This window comes from Acipenser ruthenus, unplaced genomic scaffold (genome assembly GCF_902713425.1).
Source record: "Acipenser ruthenus unplaced genomic scaffold, fAciRut3.2 maternal haplotype, whole genome shotgun sequence".
In the NCBI taxonomy this organism is placed as follows: domain Eukaryota; kingdom Metazoa; phylum Chordata; class Actinopteri; order Acipenseriformes; family Acipenseridae; genus Acipenser; species Acipenser ruthenus.
Window position 1 is genome coordinate 26,531 of NW_026708336.1, and position 20,970 is coordinate 47,500.

The 20,970-nt window shown below is 47.2% G+C and overlaps 1 protein-coding gene across 1 annotated transcript in view; it reads left to right on the top strand.

Moving 5' to 3' along the window:
* LOC131731644 (rho guanine nucleotide exchange factor 1-like) overlaps positions 1-20,970 on the top strand; it is a 38,309-nt gene that overhangs the window by 5,470 nt on the left and 11,869 nt on the right. Inside the window, 19 exon segments of the mRNA XM_059020886.1 lie at positions 1,768-1,843; positions 2,275-2,343; positions 2,721-2,834; positions 3,584-3,682; positions 4,453-4,495; positions 5,260-5,351; positions 5,353-5,366; positions 5,783-5,923; positions 9,001-9,030; positions 9,561-9,578; positions 10,017-10,116; positions 10,916-11,012; positions 12,099-12,134; positions 13,748-13,918; positions 14,196-14,322; positions 19,149-19,322; positions 19,525-19,700; positions 20,020-20,166; positions 20,740-20,822. Of these exon segments, the coding sequence (XP_058876869.1) occupies positions 1,826-1,843; positions 2,275-2,343; positions 2,721-2,834; positions 3,584-3,682; positions 4,453-4,495; positions 5,260-5,351; positions 5,353-5,366; positions 5,783-5,923; positions 9,001-9,030; positions 9,561-9,578; positions 10,017-10,116; positions 10,916-11,012; positions 12,099-12,134; positions 13,748-13,918; positions 14,196-14,322; positions 19,149-19,322; positions 19,525-19,700; positions 20,020-20,166; positions 20,740-20,822 (1,749 nt within the window). The 5' untranslated portion in view covers positions 1,768-1,825.

Genomic DNA, 20,970 nt, shown 5'->3' on the forward strand with positions numbered 1-20,970 from the left:
TTATTTTTTTTGGTAAGTCTGTGTTGCTTTGAGTTCTGGTTGTCCTGCTACTGACCTAACACAGGGATAGAAATCAGACTCCCGCTGATCCAGTCCTGGTTTCACTGGGAGTTTAATAATAAGACACACCTGAGCTTGTTAGCTAGACACACTGGGGGCTGATCAAGCTGGTAGTAAAACCTGGACTGGGTGACACTGCTGTGCAATAGGAGTCTGCCCTCTTTGTATAGAAGTGCTTACCAGGTACCTGTGTGTGTGGGTCTGTTAAATGCAAAAGCAGTGAGTCTTATTCCCATCCCTGAGGTATTTGATGATGATTATTATTATTATTATTATTATTATTATTATTATTATTTAGCAGTGCTGGGATGTTTGTCCGTGTTTTAGATATTTGTTGGTTTGCACAAGGTAATAGAAGCCATTAAATGTAACACGTCTGCATCTTCTCAATAGCCTCACAAAGCAGGCGAAGGCGCCCTGTGATTTGTTATTAGCATGACTTCCTGAAGCGCTGTAGGGCGTGTGTAGCTGTTGAAGAGAACTGAGCAACCAGCAGTCGTGTTTGAGTTTAATGAACTTTTTACTTGGTTCACAAACAAAAATACAAATGTGGAACAGGTACCTTTTTTAGATTATTAATAGAAAAAAAACTGTTTTAGTCCACGGAGCAGAAAACAGGCTGACAACAAAAGCAGAAACTGCGATTACTTCAGTTTATTTTTGAAACCGTGTTGCGTCCACAACCTCATCATCCTGTTTCTGTTTTGTTGATGAAATCGCACACACGTGACCGAGCCCTTCCGATTTCTTTCAGGGTTGTCATTTCTGATGACGCTAGCACATCGCGTTTGTTTTTTTTAGGTGAAGCAGTTATGACCTTGCTGGTTTAGAAACTCTGGCGAGGTGGTGCAGAGTGTCACATGGTGAGTCAGTGGCTGAGCCGGGATTTGAACCTCCTGGTTTCGAGCCCCTTTCTTTAACTGAGTGGAGGTTCTTGAGAGAAGGATAGCGCTGATAGTGTGGTCAGCAGGTTTGTTAGGGTGTATTTATAGCTGTGGTCTGACGCTGTGTGTATTTCTGTCTCCTGCCCTGCCCTGCCCTGCCCTGCCCTGCCTGGACAATATCTAGGCGCAGCGAAATCTCTCAACACTGAACACACAGGAGATACTGGCTGTGAGTCCGAACCAACAGCTAGCAGATTATAATTACAATGCAAAACCAGGAGTGGATCAAACTGCCCTCCAATGGGAGTCTTATTTGTGTGGCAAGAATTCTGCTTTGCCCTTGTGTTTTAAAATGAAAGAATAATTCAATAGTTGTTTAAATTTGGAAAGATTGTTCGAATATGAAAAAAATAAATAAGAAATGAAACCAGAAACCTGCCATCCGAATTTTATCGATGATTCCTCAGTACAGTAAATAATCGAGGCTGGAAAACTGTCAGTATTAATATTGCTGCCTGTGTTGAACTTGGGGTCCTTTGCAGCCAGGCTGCCCTCTGTCTGCCTGTATTGAGCTGTGGTTTAGGTCTCCTCGTGGGGTCCTCGCTAGACAGGCTGCCCTCTCGTTGCCTGAGCGGTGGCGCAGCGCCCAGCCTGACAGGAAATGGGCGTACTTCCTGAGGAAACAATTTAGAAGTCTTATCCTGACCTTCTGATGACCTTGAGAGCGAGCAAGAGAGAGAGAGAGGGCGGCACGGTTGAAACATGACTTTTCTTAATAATATTTAGTCGATAATAATTGACCTTCTTGCTATTGCTGTTTTAGGAACAGTGATTGACAGCGAGAGACCCCGCCCCCTCCCCTCACCCCCTCCCCTAGCAACATGGACAGTGAAGATGAGGTATGTACCAACTGGAGAGAAGGGGTGGGGGGGGAAGGTGCGGGAGATTCAGTCAAGGGCAGGACAGGGGAAGGTGTGGGTTGGGAAGATACCATTCTGGTAGTTTTGAGCCACATTTGGTGTATTATGGGAAAGAGTTCTGGGGAGGGAGGGAGTGGTGTAGGTTTGGAAGATTCCATTAGGTAATTGAATGGGGGGGGGGGGCAATTAAACGGAAAGTTTGAAATTATTATTGTGTGTTTATTTAGCAGAAGCCTTTATCCAAGGCGACTTACAGAGACTAAGTCTGTGACATGGTGTGCCTCAAACACAGGAAATGGGTTTGGGGCATTACCATGTCACAGTTAATAGAAGGGAGGGCGTGGGTGGTAGATTGCATTGTGGATAAACTAACTGTGTGTGTGTGTGTGTGTGTGTGTGTGTGCTTTTAGGCTCGCGCCAATCCAGCAATGAACATCATTGGAGCTGAAGATGAATACTTTGAGAATGACATCGACCCGGTGAGGAGGGGCAGGGGGGTGATGGGAAGGTCTTACTGTCTGCGAAGTGGCATGTTCTGTAATAAACTCTGCTCGGGTCTCTGATCTCCTCTCCCCCTGATCTCTGATCTCTCCTCTCTCCCACTCTCCTCTCTCCTCTCTTCTCCTCTCCTCTCCTCTCCTCTCCTCTCCTCTCCCCTGATCTCTCCTCTCCTCTCCTCTCTCCTCCCTCCTCCTCTCCTCTCCTCTCTCTCCTCCTCAACTCTCTCCTCCTCACCTTTCTCCTCCTCTCCTCCTCTCCTCTCTCTCTCTCTCTCTCTCTCTCTCTCCTCTCCTCCCTCCTCCTCTCTCCTCCCATCTCCTCTCCTCTGATCTCTCGTGTTTGTTGGGATCCCCAGTCAGTGGATGACCAGTGCAGTCACTTCCAGAGCATCGAGCTGCTGAAGGAGAGACCCACACATCTACTGGTGTTCCTGCAGCATGTCATCCTGCAGTTCGACTGCGCGCCGCTGGTGAGTGGGGAGGGGGAGGGGGAGGCACTCACACATCTACTGGTAACCAGTTAAACCCCCATCCAGACCCTGAAGTCGATCATTCTCTCATTGATTGGACACCCCTGATCTCAGTCTTTAACACAGACAAGACCGTCAGAAAAAAATTCTGACCTCAGTTTTCTTAAGCTGTTTATTTCTGTGATTTGCCGTTAATCACTGGAGCTGCAGTACTGCTGTTCTACCACTGCACAAAAGTGGCAGGAAAGAGCCGTTCCAAAAATAGACTGACTATGACCTAATAATGGACCACAGGAGTCCATTAAACTAGCGCAGCTGTTTAATATGAGTTTGACTCAGCCCTCGTTGCAGTGCCTCAGACAGCCACTGAGGGCTGTGTGGCAGCACCGAGCACCTTCAGAATCGGAAATCTGCAGTACTGCAGTTGGCCACTGTGTGTCGCCACTGTGTCAAACTGCAGGTCAAAATATACAGCAGGTTAGCCCCAGTATTTGGCTTGAGGAAAAGATTCATGCAACACCTGCCGATTTTTTTACTTTTAAATACTCTTATTCAGAATTTCCTTGAAGAAGAATAGGCACAGTCCGAAATGTTTTGTAGCATCCCCCTATAGAATGAACTCATTTTGCTTCATGATGTCGATTGAAACCCGCTGGAACGATGTCAGACAGTGTGGGGGAGGTTGGGGGTGGGGGGGTGGGGGGGGGTCACACAGCCCATGTTAAGCCGTCTCTTGTCTCCTCTCTCAGCTCTGCTACCTCCACGCAGATCTCTTTAGGAATCTCAGCAACAAGGAAGCCAGGAAACACTTTGTGGATTTCTACCATAACTTCCTCGACAAGGGAGCCGTGAGTAACACGCCCATATCATTATTATTATTATTATTATTATTATTATTATTAGTCTTGCATTGTAACCCTGAACTGTCCTGTAAAGCCTGTAAGTCGCCTGGATAAAGGATCTGCCAAATAAATACATAATATTATTTATTTTTCAGACTCCTTTTATCCAGGCGTTGCAGGGCAGTACAGGGTTGCAATGCAAGATTCATATTTAAATACAGTGCCGTGCGAATACTACTGTCAAAATACAATATGAACTAGGATGCAACCAGTTAGAGCGAGTTATATCTACAGTGACGGATTAGCAGTGCAGTAGTGCGAGGATGGCGCACCAGCTGAGGATCCAGTAACGTGGTGCTGAGGTCAGGCGAGTCCAGGGCAGAGCAGGAGGGGTGGATCCAGAGATCTACAAGGCCAGTCGAAACCCAACCGCTCTCATTCAAATGTGTTGCTTCTGAAACACAAATTGGACCAGAGCAGAGAGACGCAGAGTCAGCCAGTGCAGAGATCTTTTTAAATAGATGTTGCTAATGCTATAGTTTATAGCTGGAAAATGCCGCCTGAGAAAATAAGGAAACAATAAGCAAGGGAGCCATCTGGTGGCGGGATCACAGAACTACCAGCGCAGTGATTCTTTTCGAATGTTGATGGTGTGAAGTTTGCAGGGCAGTTCGTCCACACGCTGCCCACGTTGCCTGACCCCTTGGTGGTGTTATTGATGCCCTTGGCGGAGGGTGTGTGTAATGTGTGTGTTTGTTTGCTGTGTTTCTCTCTAGGTTTTAAGAGTCCAGATCCCTCACAATGTCGCATTTGAACTGGGTGAGGACAGTTTATTTATTCATTCACTTCTTTCTTTCTTTCTTTCTTTCTTTCTTTCTTCTTTCTTTCTTTCTTCTATTGTTTTAATAGTTAATTCACGTGTCATTCATGTAATCAATCTGACTCTCCTCTCCCTCCTCTCTGTCTTCTCTCCCTCCCCTCTCTGTTTCTCCCTATCCTCCCTCTCCCCCTCTTCTCTCCCTCTCCCTCCCCCTCTCCCTCCCCCTCTCCCCCTCCTGCTCTCCCCCTCTCCTCTCTCCCCTCCTTCTCTCTCCTCTGTCCTCTCCCCTCTCCCCTCCTCCTCTCTCTCCTCTCCCCTCTCCCCTCTCTCCCCTCTCCCCTCTCCTCCCCTCTCCCCTCTCCTCCTCTCTCCTCTCTCTCCTCTCTTCTTCCTCTCTTCCTCTCTCTCCTCTCGCCTCTCTCTCCTCTCTCCCCCTCTCCTCTCCTCCTCTCTCCTCTCCTCCTCTCTCCCCTCCTCCTCTCTCCTCTCCCCTCTCCCCCCTCCTCCTCTCCACTCCCCTCTCTCCTCTCCCCCTCTCCTCTCTCCTCTCCCCCTCCTCCTCTCTCTCCTCTCCCTCTCTCCTCTCTCTCCACTCCTCTCTCTCCCCCTCTCCTCTCTCCTCTCCCCTCTCTCCTCTCCCCTCTCTCCTCTCCCCTCTCCCCTCTCCCCTCTCCCCTCTCCCCCTCTCCTCTCTCCTCTCCCCTCTCTCCTCTCCTCTCTCCTCTCCTTCTCTCCCCTCCTCCTCTCTCCTCTCTCTGTTCAGATCGTACTCGTCCCGAGTTGTTCTCGGAGGAGCAGCAGAAGAAGTTTGTGCGAGAGGTTCAGACGCTGCAGGCTCAGGAGCTGCTGGTGCAGGCTGGATGACTTCAGGTGAGGAGAGGAAAGGAGGAGGGAGAGAGAGAGAGAGAGAGGGGAGGGGAGGGGAGGAGGAGAGGAGAGGGGAGAGGAGAGGATGGGATGTGAGAGGAGGAGGAGAGGATGACTACTGACTTCTGCTTACTGACTTCTTGCTTGTCAGTAACCAATCAGCTGCTTCCCCTGTTGACTGACATGCTTTCAGCCAGTAAGCTCTGATATCTGATACTACGTTAGGTTAAATAAATCAATCTCTCTCCCTCTCTCCCTCCCCTCTCTCTCTATCTCTGTCTCCCCCCTCTGTCTCCTCTCTCCCTCCCCTCTCTCTCTATCTCCCCTCTGTCTCCTCTCTCCCTCCCCTCTCTCTCTATCTCCCCTCTGTCTGCTCCCTTCCCTTCCCCCCTCTCTCTCTATTCTCCCTCCCCTCCCAGACAGAAGAGGATGATGGGAATGACTCCCTGTGAGCTGGAGCTGTCGGAGTTGGAGTCCATCCGGTCATGTGACCGCGCCACGCAGGAGGCCAGAGAGCGTGCCATCGCCGAGCAGCTGCTGGAGAAACTGGGAGAGATCCAGTGAGTCCCGCTAAACCAGTGCAGTGCAAACTGGGAGAGAGAGCCAGCGAGTCCAGTGCAGTGAAAACTGGGGTGCTAGACTGAGTCACGCTCCTAAACCAGGGCAGTCAGATAATTGAGGGGGTTAGACTGCTACAGGGATGCCAATAAGATTCCTGTTGCAGAGCAGTTTGATCCATTCCTGGTTTTACTAGGAGTCTCTGTGTGTGTGTGTGTGTGTGTGTCAGTGTGTGTGTGTGTGTGTGTGTGTGTCGTGTCTCTGTCTGTGCAAAAGATATGAGTAGCAAAGCATTGTGGGACCCCAAACATGCCACGCTGGCAAAATGGAGTGCTTTCCCTTTGGCACTTCTCCAAACCAGAAGAGAAAAACCCAAGATTGAATTTCCCAGGAGTGCAGTGAACAAGAGAAACGAGAGAGCCTGCTGTGTGTAATGCAAACAAAGACCCTTTGAGAGAGAGAGAGAGAGAGAGGCAGGCAGCAGAACCCTCGAGAGTGATGTCACCTCCGCTCACACCAATTGGCCAGCTGCTGGGGGATGGAGGGGGGGGCTGCTCCCTGATTGGCTGAGTCTGGGTGGGCTTCTGTGATTGGATTCTAGTACAGTATTGCACTGGGGTTGCATCATGAAGCTGTAGAGTTTTTAAAAGGAGCCTGTTGTGTCTTTGGAGGGCTTTTTCACTTTTGAAAACCAGATCCAGTGTAGACTCCCCTAACAGAACATGTGCAGAATTTTCTCAGCCTTCTTTAAACACGGCAAAGCAGCGTCTGGGTTTGTTTACTTGTGCGAGGCTCCGAGTCCGACTGAGAGGCAAAACAATTTAGATCTCGAGAAAATACTGCAGGAAAAATGCTACTCAAACGGTGAGCCCAAATTCATTTTAATATTTAAAAAAAACAGACAGGATAGATTTTATTTTTTGTTTTGTTATTGAACTGTTTCATGCACGTCGACCTCATATGGGGACGGATTCAAAGAAAAAAAGTCTTTAAGTCATTCGTGGGTGTGTCTGTGTGTGTGTGTCTGTGTGTGTCAGTGTGTCTGTGTGTGTGTGTCAGTGTGTGTGTGTGTGTGTGTGTGTGTGTGTGTGTCAGTGTGTGTGTGTGTCTGTGTGTGTGTGTGTGTGTGTGTGTGTGTGTCTGTGTGTGTGTGTCTGTGTGTGTGTGTCAGTGTGTGTGTCAGTGTGTGTGTGTGTCAGTGTGTGTGTGTGTGTCAGTGTGTGTGTGTGTCAGTGTCTGTGTGTGTGTGTCTGTAGGGGACATGCTGAAGATGCAAAATGCATGAGAGCCTCATATGCTGTTTTTTTTTCCCTGATATAAAGCAAAGTGAAAAAAAATTGAAAACATTTTCAATGGAAAATATGTGTCCAAAAAACTTAACTTTTTTCAGCTATTTTTAATTGTGTGTGTGTGTGTGTTATACAGTAATGTTGCACTGTGGTTCTAGGCGTGTCTGGGTTCAGTGTGTGTTATATACAGTAATGTTGCACTGTGGTTCTAGGCGTGTCTGGGTTCAGTGTGTGTTATATACAGTAATGTTGCAATGTGGTTCTAGGTGTGTCTGGGTTCAGTGTGTGTGTGTTATATACAGTAATGTTTCACTGTGGTTCTAGGCGTGTCTGGGTTCAGTGTGTGTGTGTTATACAGTAATGTTGCACTGTGGTTCTAGGTGTGTCTGGGTTCAGTGTGTGTTATATACAGTAATGTTGCGCTGTGGTTCTAGGCGTGTCTGGGTTCAGTGTGTGTGTGTTATATACAGTAATGTTGTGCTGTGGTTCTAGGCGTGTCTGGGTTCAGTGTGTGTTATATACAGTAATGTTGCACTGTGGTTCTAGGCGTGTCTGGGTTCAGTGTGTGTGTTATATACAGTAATGTTGCACTGTGGTTCTAGGCGTGTCTGGGTTCAGTGTGTGTTATATACAGTAATGTTGCACTGTGGTTCTAGGCGTGTCTGGGTTCAGTGTGTGTTATATACAGTAATGTTGCACTGTGGTTCTAGGTGTGTCTGGGTTCAGTGTGTGTTATATACAGTAATGTTGCACTGTGGTTCTAGGTGTGTCTGGGTTCAGTGTGTGTGTTATATACAGTAATGTTGCACTGTGGTTCTAGGCGTGTCTGGGTTCAGTGTGTGTGTGTTATATACAGTAATGTTGCACTGTGGTTCTAGGCGTGTCTGGGTTCAGTATGTGTGTGTTATATACAGTAATGTTGCACTGTGGTTCTAGGCGTGTCTGGGTTCAGTGTGTGTTATATACAGTAATGTTGCACTGTGGTTCTAGGCGTGTCTGGGTTCAGTGTGTGTGTTATATACAGTAATGTTGTCCTGTGGTTCTAGGCGTGTCTGGGTTCAGTGTGTGTGTTATATACAGTAATGTTGCACTGTGGTTCTAGGCGGGTCTGGGTTCAGTGTGTGTGTATGTGTTATATACAGTACTATCCTGTGGGTTCATTGTGTGTGTGTGTGTGTGTTAGATACAGTAATATCCTGTGGGTTCAGTGTGTTAGATACAGTACTATCCTGTGGGTTCATTGTGTGTGTGTGTATGTGTTATATACAGTACTATCCTGTGGGTTCAGTGTGTTAGATACAGTAATATCCTGTGGGTTCAGTGTGTTAGATACAGTAATATCCTGTGGGTTCAGTGTGTTATATACAGTAATATCCTGTGGGTTCAGTGTGTTAGATACAGTAATATCCTGTGGGTTCATTCTCTGTGTCTGTCTGGTCTCCAGCATCTGGTTTTGATTTTGCATCTGGAGAGCGTTTTGACTTTTTGATCTTTCATCTGTTTCACGTTGATTCAACCCACATTCAGGGTCACTGTACTTGAAAATAGTTTCCATTCCTCTGTGAGCTTCTTCATCAGAATAATAATGATAATAATGATAATGATAATAAGACTCCCATTGCAGGGCAGTGTGAGAGCCAGTCCAGGTTTTATATTCATTCTGAGAGCTGCTGCTTTTTCCTTCTTGAGCTCACAGAACACATGTAAACCCTGGACTGGCTCTCGCTGCTCTGCAGTGGGAGTGCTCCGTGTTTCTCCTCTAACCCGGCTTTTCTCTCTCTTTATTTCAGACCCTCGATCAGTAATGATGAAGACAAGGGGTGAGAATCGAATTTGTTATTGATAGGAAACAAGCAGACCAGCGTTTGGGCTCTAGTGCCTTCATCAGTGTTTTTGAGGCAAAACTTCAAAAAAATATCTCTGTGTTTTAAAATTATATATATACAAAAATTATACTAAAAACCTTTTAAAGAAAGGTCCCTATAGAAATGTTATTTTCACACAGGCGTCTGTCTGTCCGCCCCGCGGGGGGGGAGGACCCCGCAATGACATCACTGCCTGTATGTGAACAATAGAGCACTCTGTCTGGGGTCCTTCACTGACGGGGCTGTCCCTTCAGGGCCTGTCCTGTGATGTAAGAGAGTCGCATTGTGTACAGAGGAGAGTTGCTTCAGACAGACACACACACATTATTTATACTTGGCATTTTCTCTATCCTGAAGCGTTCTGTCTTATTCAAATCCGTGTCATTCAGAGTGTTGTAGGAGGAGTCGTGTTCCCTTTAATACCCCCCCCCCCCTCCCCGCATGCCACGAAGGGTAATTCTTTTCTTTCCATATTTCCCCTTTAGAAAAATCCAAAGCTCTAAGTGAGGGCCGTGCTTTCTTCTGCATTTTCTTTGAAATGTTCACTTGTGTCTAATGTCCCATTTTTGTCTAAATTGTCCACTTTTTTCTGTGTGTGTGTGTGCATGTCTGTTTCTCTCTCTCTCTCTCTCTTTGTGCGTGTGTGTGTGTGCCTCTCTCTCTCTCTCACTCTGTGCGTCTCTCTCTGTGTGTGTGTGTGCCTCTCTCTCTCTCACTCTGTGCGTCTCTCTCTGTGTGTGTGTGTGCCTCTTTCTCTCTGTGCGTCTCTCTCTGTGTGTGTGTGTGCCTCTTTCTCTCTTTCTCTCTGTGCCTCTCTCTCTCTCTGTGTTTGTGTGCCTCTGTCTCTCTCTCTCTCTCTCTCTCTCTCTCTGTGTGTGTGTGCCTCTGTCTCTCTCTTTCTCTCTCTCTGCGTGTGCGTGTGCGTGTGCGTGTGCGTGCAGCTCATCGATGTTCAGCGCTGTGGTTTCCTACATGAAACACCTGGGAGTGAAGAGCAAGTCCACAGACAGCAAGAAATCAAGAGGCTTCTTCCGGAAGAAGGTAACAGTGATACAGAGAGAGAGAGAGGGACAGAGAAAGAGAGAGAGAGATACAGAGAGAGAGAGAGAGAGAGGGACAGAGAAAGATACAGAGGGAGAGAGAGAGAGAGACAGAGAGAGGGACAGAGAAAGATACACAGAGAGAGAGAGAGAGAGAGGGACAGAGAAAGAGAGAGAGATACAGAGAGAGAGAGAGAGAGAGAGAGAGAGAGAGAGAGAGAGAGAGAGAGAGGGACAGAGAAAGATACAGAGAGAGAGAGAGAGAGAGGGAGAGGGAGAGAAAGATACAGAGAGAGAGAGAGAGAGAGAGAGAGAGGGACAGAGAAAGATACAGAGGGAGAGAGAGAGAGACAGAGAGAGGGACAGAGAAAGATACACAGAGAGAGAGAGAGAGAGAGAGAGAGAGAGAGGGACAGAGAGAGAGAGAGAGAGCGAGAGAGAGAGAGAGAGAGGGACAGAGAAAGATACAGAGAGAGAGAGAGAGGGAGAGGGAGAGAAAGATACAGAGAGAGAGAGAGAGAGAGAGACAGAGAAAGATACAGAGGGAGAGAGAGGGGGGGGCAGACACACACAGAGAGGGGGACGCACAGCGAGCCACAGAGAGTGATGCATCGACTCACCCGATGTGTAGCTGTCCTATTCAAAACTGAAGTAAATACTCCTGCATTGAAACGACACAGTGATGCAGGCTGGGGTTTAAGGACATATTCCTGCATTGAAATCATTTTGTGTTTGAGTTGATTCAGCGCTGCAGTGAATGCTGATCCTGTCCGTCTGTCTGTCTGTCTGTCCGTCCTCAGATCCCTGGGATGAAGAAGTTCGACGATCATTCCAAAGGGAGCAACAAGCGCTTTCCCAGCCTCCTGGCTGACACGGCGCGCTGGATAGGGGGCAGCAGTACGTATGGACTCTATACATCTGTCTCTCACACGCACACGCAGCACTGCAAAAATCCATCCTTCGGATGAGACGTAAAAACCGAGCTCCTCTTGGAAGTGACTCAGCAGCAGCAGCAGTTGTTGATGATGCAGAGTTCACCCCCCTAGTGTCTGTAAGTCGCTTTGGATAAAAGCGTCTGCTGAATGACTTATTATTATTATTATTATTATTATTATTATTATTATTATTATTATTATTATTATTATTATTATTATTATTATTACAGCTCACTCCCAGCAGGGAGAGAGAATCACCTACTGGGCACACACAACACAAACAGTAACCATGCCCAGTCTAGCGCCACCTAGCCCCCCAGATTGGAACCCAGGCCTCCAGAGGAAGGTGAAAGGCTGGTCTAGTGCATTAACATGAACCCGCTAGTGCCACCTAGCCCCCCAGATTGGAACCCAGGCCTCCAGAGGAAGGTGAAAGGCTGGTCTAGAGCATTAACATGAACCCGCTAGCGCCACCTAGCCCCCCAGATTGGAACCCAGGCCTCCAGAGGAAGGTGAAAGGCTGGTCTAGAGCGGGTCTTCTCAGACTAAATCCTGGGCAGCCCCTGGGTCTGCTGGTTTTCGTTCCAGCTGAGCTCTGAATGACTTCACCAGACCCTTCCCTGAACGGATCATTTGCTCAATTAGACTTTTTCACTTGTTCTCAGCCTCCTGCAAAGCTGCAGAGTTCAAGGTACTTATGAAATGTTACGGCTGACTTGAAATCTGCAAACTGTTTAAGAGCTGAAAACAAGTAAAACGGGTCTAATTCAGCAAATCCCTCCAAGCCAGGAGAGAGTCTGGTTTAAAATCGTAAAGGCTTGGTGTTGGAGCGAACAGAACCAGTCCGAGTGATTGAAGTGATTGTTGGAGAGCAGTGCGCAGGCCATTTAATACTGAAGGGCCTCGCTGCTGTTTCAAAGGGGAGAGTACGCTCTCTGCTCGTCCTTGATTTGTCTCTGCTGGTTTCTCTCCTGGTTTATTTTTCCACCCCACCCGTAATTTACCTTTTAAAAAAAAAAATGTATTTTCCTTTTTATTTGTTTTGCAGATGTTGAAAACAGAGCTTGTAAAGTAGAGACTGAAGGTACTCCCTTCTCCTCCCCCCCCCCCCTTTATTCTCAGAGTGGTCCCTTCCTCTCTGATTTAAACCCAATGCACGTTGGCATGTACCATACGTAACAGGGGGGGTTCTTCTTTTTCTTCTTCTCTCATTAATTATTAAACCCTCATTTGAAAAAGTCTCTAACTTCTGTGTGCTGTAGAACATCTCTATCTCTTGGCATGCCTGTCCAAATCCATTCCTGGATGAAATGTCCTGAACTAAAAACAACTCTATTAAATATGTTAATAAGCGTTGCAGAGTGCTGGGGTTTGAATACCACACAGGAACAAGATACCTTTCTCTAGAAACCTGCCATGAACCCGCTAGCGCCACCTAGCCCCCCAGATTGGAACCCAGGCCTCCAGAGGAAGGTGAAAGGCTGGTCTAGTGCATTAACATGAACCCGCTAGTGCCACCTAGCTCCCCAGACTGGAACCCAGGCCTCCAGAGGAAGGTGAAAGGCTGGTCTAGTGCATTAACATGAACCCGCTAGTGCCACCTAGCTCCCCAGATTGGAACCCAGGCCTCCAGAGGAAGGTGAAAGGCTGGTCTAGTGCATTAACATGAACCCGCTAGCACCACCTAGCCCCCCAGATTGGAACCCAGGCCTCCAGAGGAAGGTGAAAGGCTGGTCTAGTGCATTAACATGAACCCGCTAGTGCCACCTAGCCCCCCAGATTGGAACCCAGGCCTCCAGAGGAAGGTGAAAGGCAGTTCCTATACAGTTTAGTGCAGTGCGGTATTCAGACTGCAATCTCAACTCCAGCCCTGTGCGTTGCTCATTGCAGTCTCTCTGATTGTTTTTTTTACAGGTGGGGTGGGACTCTTAATTGATTTGTCACTTCTCTCCCATCAGTACTAACCCACTTCTTCCCACTATAGGTGGAACTCTGTCCTCATTTATCGGGGTTTGGATCACACAGCCTGTCTCGTCTGTAGAATTTGGGGTAGCAGCACGACTTTTACTAACCAACGAAACAAACCGACGCCTTATTTGTTTCCTCTCGCTGTTTCAGTTGTCAGTTTTATGTTGCATCGAGGTTTTTATTGTGTGATTATTCAAGTCAGTCAGTCTCTGTCCATGACGGTCATCGAGTAACAGAGCCCAAGTAAACGGACTCTGCAGCACGTGGCTCAGCGTTAGGAGATGAGATCTATATTAAGAGACAGTTTAAACCCTTTTATGCATAAAATATTGAAAATGGCTGAAAAAATTAAATAGGTTTAGACACGTAATTATCAATTAAAAATATATTAATTTTTTCAACTTTTTTCCCATTGTTTTATATGGGGTGAAAAATTGCATCCGGTTCATATGAGGCTCACATGCATTAGCTTGCTAGTCTTCCACTTGTCCCCTAGATAGAGAGATAGAGAGAGAGATAGATAGAGAGACTAGGAGAGTTTTATCCATCCCCATATGAGGTCGCCATGCACAGATAAGAAAAATGACCTTAAAATAAAATTCTTCCTTCTTCCTCTTTTGGTCTTTGCTGATCGGAGGCAGGCCGTCCGTCTGTCTGCCTGTGGTCACTCTCGCTGACCCTCGCTCTGTGTGTGTGTTGTGACTGCTGCCCTTCCGTCTGTCTGTCCAGGTGAAAAGGACCGACCGAACTCCGAGCGCAAGAACTCTGCCGGGCTACCCGCCAAACAGGACAGCAGCCAGAGAGGCGGGGGCAAGCCCGTGGGGGGGGCGGAGACTGCTGAGGTGTCGACTGTGACGATCAGCATCACCTCCAGTGGAGACAGCAACCAGGGGGACACAGGTGAGGGGGGGGGGGGGGAAGGGGAAAGGGGGAGGAGGGAGGGGCTTAAGGGAGTGCGGTTAGGGGAGAAGGAGAAAAGGGGAAGGAAGGAGGGAGTGGAAGGAGGGAAGGGCTTAAGGAAGTGGGGTGGGGGGAGGAGGAGGGATGGGAGAGGAGGGACGGGCGAAAGGAAAGGCAAGGCTACAATCTCATGTTTTGAATGGAATCAGGTAGGATGTGCAGTTTTGCGCAGTCTGATGAATACAGGTCACTGATTCTCTCGCACTGTCTCTCTCAGCTCAGGGAAGTGTTCGCCCCGATGGTTCGGGAGACCCCTCTGACCAGGGGGGGAAAGGAGGAGCTGTCTGGGACCCCCCCACCCCTAACGAGACCCCCCCGGAGGAGGGGGTGCTGGAGAGCGAGAGGTGAGAGACCCATTGATACTGACACACTAACAGACTGATACTGGTACAGACACACTGATACAGACACATGCATACATACAGAGGTGGGAGACACAGACAGACAGACACAGACACACTCAGTAACACAGGGATACAGACACGCTGCTACTGACACACACACATACATACACACACTGACAAATAAGCAGGTACATACAAACTGATGGACGCACACACACACTCTTGGCACATTTCACTCTCAAACTGCATACATTTTGAATGGAAGACAGGAAGGGATCAGATCAGTGCATTATTCTACCCAGTGCCAGATTTAGGGGCCGTGTTGAAAGTTCCCTTGGCGATGAATAGCGGCTCTAGGCAGGTGCCTGCCTACCTGTCTGGTGTCTCACTGTTGCTGCTGCTGTTGCTGCTGCTGCTGCTGCTGCTGCTGCTTTGAAAAACTGCTGCTTTGAAGAACATCCCGGATATTTGGAGACGCCCCCTTACCCAGCCTCCCCTACCCACTACCCCCCTACCCTTTCCGTCTCATCTGTCTGTCTCTATCTGTTTCATGTCTTCTTTCTAACATTTAGAGCCCCATTCACATTTGTCAGAGATTGTCAAAGATATTAGTGTCAGTACTTGATAGTGAGATCGGTCGCTGATATTAAATTAATATATACGGAAAGGCACAGTGTGTTTATTTTTTCTTGTGTCATCACCGTTATCATCATCATCATTATTATTATTATTATTAGTAATATTAGTGGTATTATTATTAATATTTGCATTAACACTTAACACATGCGCTAAAGACCATTGTGGTCTTTTATACTGGCGAAGCAGATTCATTTCAGCTCTGCCAGCTTCACCACTCTGTCTGTTTAAAAGTAGACTAGGCGGAGCAGCCAGCATTAAACACGGCACAGGGTTTGAATGGAGGATGGCTATTCAGTGCCCAGCATTTAGGGTTCCCCAGGCAAGCTCAAAGCCAGGTTTAGATTCAAGAGAAAAAAATAAAGAAACGATAGTACTGGAGACACCTCTCTGAACGACTGCAAACGCCGCGCAGCAGTGAAGGGGTGGATGTGAAAAAGCCATTTGAAATAACGTTCACCGCTGCTTTACAAGTGCCCTGTGGTGGTGTGGACCCCCCTGAGTTTGTAGTGATCCCTGCCTGTTTGTTCCTGTGCGCTCTGTGGCATCGCTCATCGTTTGTTTTTGAGTCGCTTCGTGTGTTTTTTTTTTTTGGTAAGAATTTTCACAGGTCGGTGACTGCAAGGCAGAAATAAAACCCACAACGTGGGCCTGTGTAGCACTTCGTTGTATGGGGGGGGGGGGATGGAAATAAGACTCCCGTTGCACAGCAGTCTGATCCGTTACAGGTTTCACTAGGAGTTTGATAATAAGACACACCTGAGCTTGTTAGCTAGACACACTGGGGGCTGATCAAGCTGGTAGTAAAACCTGGACTGGGTGACACTGCTGTGCAGTAGGAGTCTTGTTACCATCCCTGGGGTCTGTGTAGCGCTTGTGTATCTGCTGTAGCTGAGTCTTGTGATGGTTTGTATAGCTGCATTGTGCAATGGGGCTTGTGTGTGGTGAGGTCCAGAAAAAAATGACTATTGGATGTATTGGAGCTCTGTCTTCTCAGACTGGGCAAACAGAAACGGCTTTGGGGGCTCGCCCACCCCCCCCTCCCTGGTTTGAGGATTATTTGTTTGAGAGTTGGCCTTCCTCGTTGCTGTTGTTTTCCTTGCAGTCCACTGTTCGGCTTTGTGTGTGCGTGTGCGTGTGCGTGTGCGTGTGCGTGTGTGCGTGTGTGTGTGTGTGTGTGTGTGTGCGTGTGTGTGCGTGCGTGCTTGCGTGCGTGCGCGTGTGTGCGTGCGTGCGTGTGTGTGTGTGTGCGTGCGTGTGTGTGTGTGTGTGTGTGTGTGTGTGTGTGCGTGCGTGTGTGTGTGTGTGTATGCGTGTGTGTGTGTTAATGCTGCACAAACTGATCATTCCATTACCGGGATGGAGCTCTCCACAGGGCTGACAATCCAGCGAGGGTCTCTGGTGTCGATCTGGCTGATTTTAACTTTCAGAGTGAACTAAGAAACAGCTGCTTGGGTTTGTGATGATCGCTGCTTTTCTTAAAGCGATCCACACAAACCCAAGCAGCTGTTTCTGAATTCACTCTGAACGGTAAAATCAGCCCGATGGACACCAGCGACCCTCGCTGGATTGTCAGGAACTGATTTCTGTGGAGAGCTCTGTCTTAATAATGGAGTAATAGGGTGTGTCCTGTGCTCGGTGGTCTCTGGAGCGCTGGCAGTGTAGTGGGCTCTGGTCGTGTGGCTCGCTGTTTCTCGCGTCCCGGGCTCGCTGGATCCGTGGCTCTGTCTCAGGAATCTCGGGTTCAGATTCTGCTCCTGAATTAAACCAGCCGTCACCGTGATGCAAAGAGCTTGTTTATGAATTGAGAAAGAAATCCGCTAAATCTGATCAAAAGCTATAGTGTGTTTCTTTTTATTTTAGTAATTTTATTTATTTAAAAAATAATAATAATAATAATAATAAAGTCCAGTTTTTTTTTTTACAAATATTTTTACAGGAGACATTTTTGTACACTTTTTTGTCATATAAAACAAATAATATTTTTTACAAGATATTTTTTTTATGAATTGAAGTAACTTTTTAAAAATATATTGAATGATTTAAATAAACAGATAAATAAGCAGCGATTTATTTGTTTTAGAAATTTTAAATGTATTTTTTTTTTTTTAGAATTTCATTTTGTAAAATGGAACAATATTCCGTCTTGCATTGTGGTGACTGTTTCAAATCAATGTCTTTTTTTAACAATCGCATCCTTACCAAGCCGACTGACTAACTGTGGGCCGCTGCATAATGGGAGAGAGAGGGGAATTAAAATAAATACCCGGGTATTTTTTTAAAATCAGAATAAACACCCGGGTATTTATTTTATTGGAATAAATACCCTTTTAAAAATATATATTTTTGAAATGTTTTATTTTTTTTAGTTTCTAATCATTTTAAATATATTATTTATTTGTTAATGTATTTATTTATTCATTCATGTATTCCCTGTCCCTGGTGATTCCTGGCTCATTCTACAGCGCTTCTCAATTCCAGTGCCCTCCCTCCCTCCCTCCCTCCCTCCCTCCCTGTCCCTGGTGATTCCGGGTCATTAATTCCGGGTTCCTCTTTGTTTTCAGAAAGAGAAAGAGGTGGGTGTGTCTGCTGGTGCCTTTGCTAGGGTTATGACAGTGGATGACAAGTAATGTGTGTGTGACAAAAAAACAAAACTTAAAAACATGGCAAAAAAATACCTGAATGGCTAAGTATCTTTATTATCTTATTATTATTATTATTATTATTATTATTATTATTATTATTATTATTATTATTATTATTATTAGTAGTAGTAGTAGTAGTAGTAGTAGTAGTAGTAGTAGTGTTGTTACTGTTATTAGTATTATTATTATTATTGTACCAACTACAACACACTGCCCTCTAGTGGATGTGAGGGAACACAAAGCCACTGTTCCAGGAGCAGCTGTTTGAAACCTGGTTCCAGGAGATCGCCTGGAGACCTAGTCTGAGGTTGCTGTGTCAAACCCCAAGTCTCCCCTGGTGTGTCGTGCAGTGGCCTGAAACCCGCAGAGTGGCTCTGTGCTCCCACCTCTTTAGCAATACATCAGTGATTAATACCACAGAGCACAAATCTGGTATTTTCTCTTTTACATCCACTAGGGGGCAGAGTGGTGCATGGTGGACAGGGTAATGGTGACCTCATAGTGTTCAGTAAGGTGTACACTTTGTTGTAAAGTACCGTGGAAGAATAATGCAGCACAGAATGGAAAGTTCGTGCCCCCCCTCCCCCCATAGTCTAATTTAATGGGACTTTTAGTTGGTCCGCTGCTTTCAAACCCTCATAGGATCATGGTTTTTGTTTGCTGTGAAACTCCAAAAGCTGTACCGTTGCAGAATATCATGCGAGAGTAACAGGAGAGCTCAAATACAGCGACTGACAAAGGTTTTGCTGCATCGCCCTCTATATAGAATGAACACATTTTGCTGCAATAATGTTACGTTAACATATTGAATCACAAACCGCATCCCCCAGATGCTTAACGAAGAACTGAACAAAATCCGACATTTCGAAATCTAACATGAAATACTGCTGTACTACTATTGCGGCTTCCGGCAGACTTTATTTGCGATATCGTTTTGTAGTTTCTTTGATTTACTAAAAAAAAAAACAAGACTCTCAATCCTAAAATTCCAGGTGATGCAAAACTTTTGGCCATAGCTGTACATTGCTACTGTCATATAAATCCGTTTTTAATCCATCCGAACATTTGAAGTCAGTTTATCTTTGAGTAAGGGTCTCTTTTTTTTGTCCGTTGATTTGCGGCTGGTACGCTGTGCAGAGAGTACCATTGCAGTCCTTCTCACATGAAAACCACAGTCTTTACATACTGAGTTCAGAGTAGGTCATCTCTAGCTTCTTATCAGTGCTGTAATCTCTCTGTCTTTCTCTAATGCATGCACTCACTTATTCTCCCTCTGTGTGTGTCTCCGTCTGTCTCTCCCTCATCCTGTGTCTTTTTCTCCCCTCCTCCATCCCTCTTTCACTCCTGTGCTTATATAAACCCTGCGATCCCCACTCCTTTCACCCATCTCTTCTCCTCTTTCTCCTCTCTTCCCCATCCACCCTCTCTCCATCCCTCCTTTTATAAACCCTGGGATCTCCTCTCTCTCTTCCATCCCTCCTCCTTTTATAAACCCTGAACCTGTCTCCACCCCCCGTCCTGTGTCCCTGTGGCGTGTGGTCTCAGACACGGTGTGCGTCTGGGTCGCTCAGAGAGCCTGTGTGCGCCGGAGCGCCGGCGTTCTCAGAAGGGATCCTCCCAGAAGGGCAAGCAGCCGAGATCCCGGAGCGACGTGGACCTGCAGGCAGCCAGCAAAGCCAACAGCCTCCAGAGAGCTGGCAGCACCTCGCAGCCAGCCACGTAGGTCAACTATACAGCTCTGCAATACACGCAGCCACGTAGTCTAATATACAGAGAGCCAGTAATTCAGCTAGTATACAGTTCTACATTACAGGCAGATCTCGTACAACTCTGAAATACAGAGGTCTAATACAGCTCGCTCTCTCTCTCTCTGTGTCTCTCTCACACTCACTCCCTCTCCCCCTCTCTCTCTCTCCCGCAGCCCCGAGCCGGGGGGGGGTGAGCCCCCGCAGCCCTTTCTGCTTGCCCAGTCTGAGGAGGCTGAGCCGCGTGTTTCGGAGCTGGACCTCGACCCGCCTAACTGGCGCGAGCAGGCCCCCCCCGAGCACCTCCTCGGACTGAAGAAAACAGAGGTCAAGCGGCAGGAGGTCATCAACGGTGTGTGTGTGTGTGTGTGTGTGTGTGTGTCTGTGTGTGTGTCTGTGTGTGTGTGTGTGTCTCTGCACAGAGGCTGTTCATCACAGAGCAGACTCACGTTCTGTGTGTGTGTGTGTGTGTGTGTGTCTGCACAGAGGCTGTTCATCACAGAACAGACTCACGTTCTCTGTGTGTGTCTCTGCACAGAGGCTGTTCATCACAGAGCAGGCTCACATTCTGTGTGTGTGTGTCTGCACAGAGCTGTTCCATCACAGAGCAGACTCACGTTCTGTGTGTGTGTGTGTGTCTCTGATATCTCTGTTGTGTTCTCTCTGCACAGAGCTGTTCATCACGGAGCACGCTCATGTTCGCATGCTCAATGTCTTGCACACCGTGTTCTACGTGCCGCTGGAGAGAGAGAAGATCATGAGCCTGGATGAGCTGGCAGCCATCTTCCCAGGGCTGGAAGACATCATCGAAGTGCACAGTGAGAGAGCTGCATCATTCTTTATAGCAGGACAGAGACTAGGGGGGGTGAACTCTGCTTCATCAACTGCTGCTGCTGCTGCTGCAGAGTCACTTCCAATAGGAGCTCGTTTGTTTTACGTCTCATCCGAAGCACACACGAGAGCTCCAATACAATGCTAGAGCATGAGAGAGCTCAGATACAGGGCTGTAAAATACTGTGATAAGGATTGTGGAAGCAACTGTAATGTGATCTAGCAATGAATCCTCTTTGTTAATGATACCTGACGACAGTGATTGAATTCAACCAAACCTATTTATCAAAGCGTTCATTAATCAAAGCTTAGCATGCACAGCTTATGAGCAGGGCTGGGAATAAAGACCCCATCCCACTGCATAGCAGTTTGATCCAATCCTGGTTTTCCGAGGAGTTTAATAAGACACGCCTGAGCTTGTTCCCTTTACTCTGTGGCTCATCAAGCTTGTAGTAAAGCCTGGAATGGGTGAAACTTTTTGAAGCCGTTATATTTTCAGTGCGTGACTCAATGACCTGTCTAGAGCTTGGGAGTGTTTTGAATGTTTTCCTGTTTTTCAGACTCGTTCTACGAAAGCTTGAAGAAGCTGAGGCAGGAGAGCAATTACATTGTGATGCACATCGGAGACACTCTGCTCAGCAGGGTAAGAACGCTGCTCCCTGGGAGCTGCCTGTCTGTCCCATTGGGTTTCGCATCTCCCCTGGTGTGGGGGCGTGTTCTCCTGGTATACCCCGGGGTCCCCTCCATTACTCTGGAAGGCTGAACTAAGAGTGTGTGTGTATTGAGTTGAT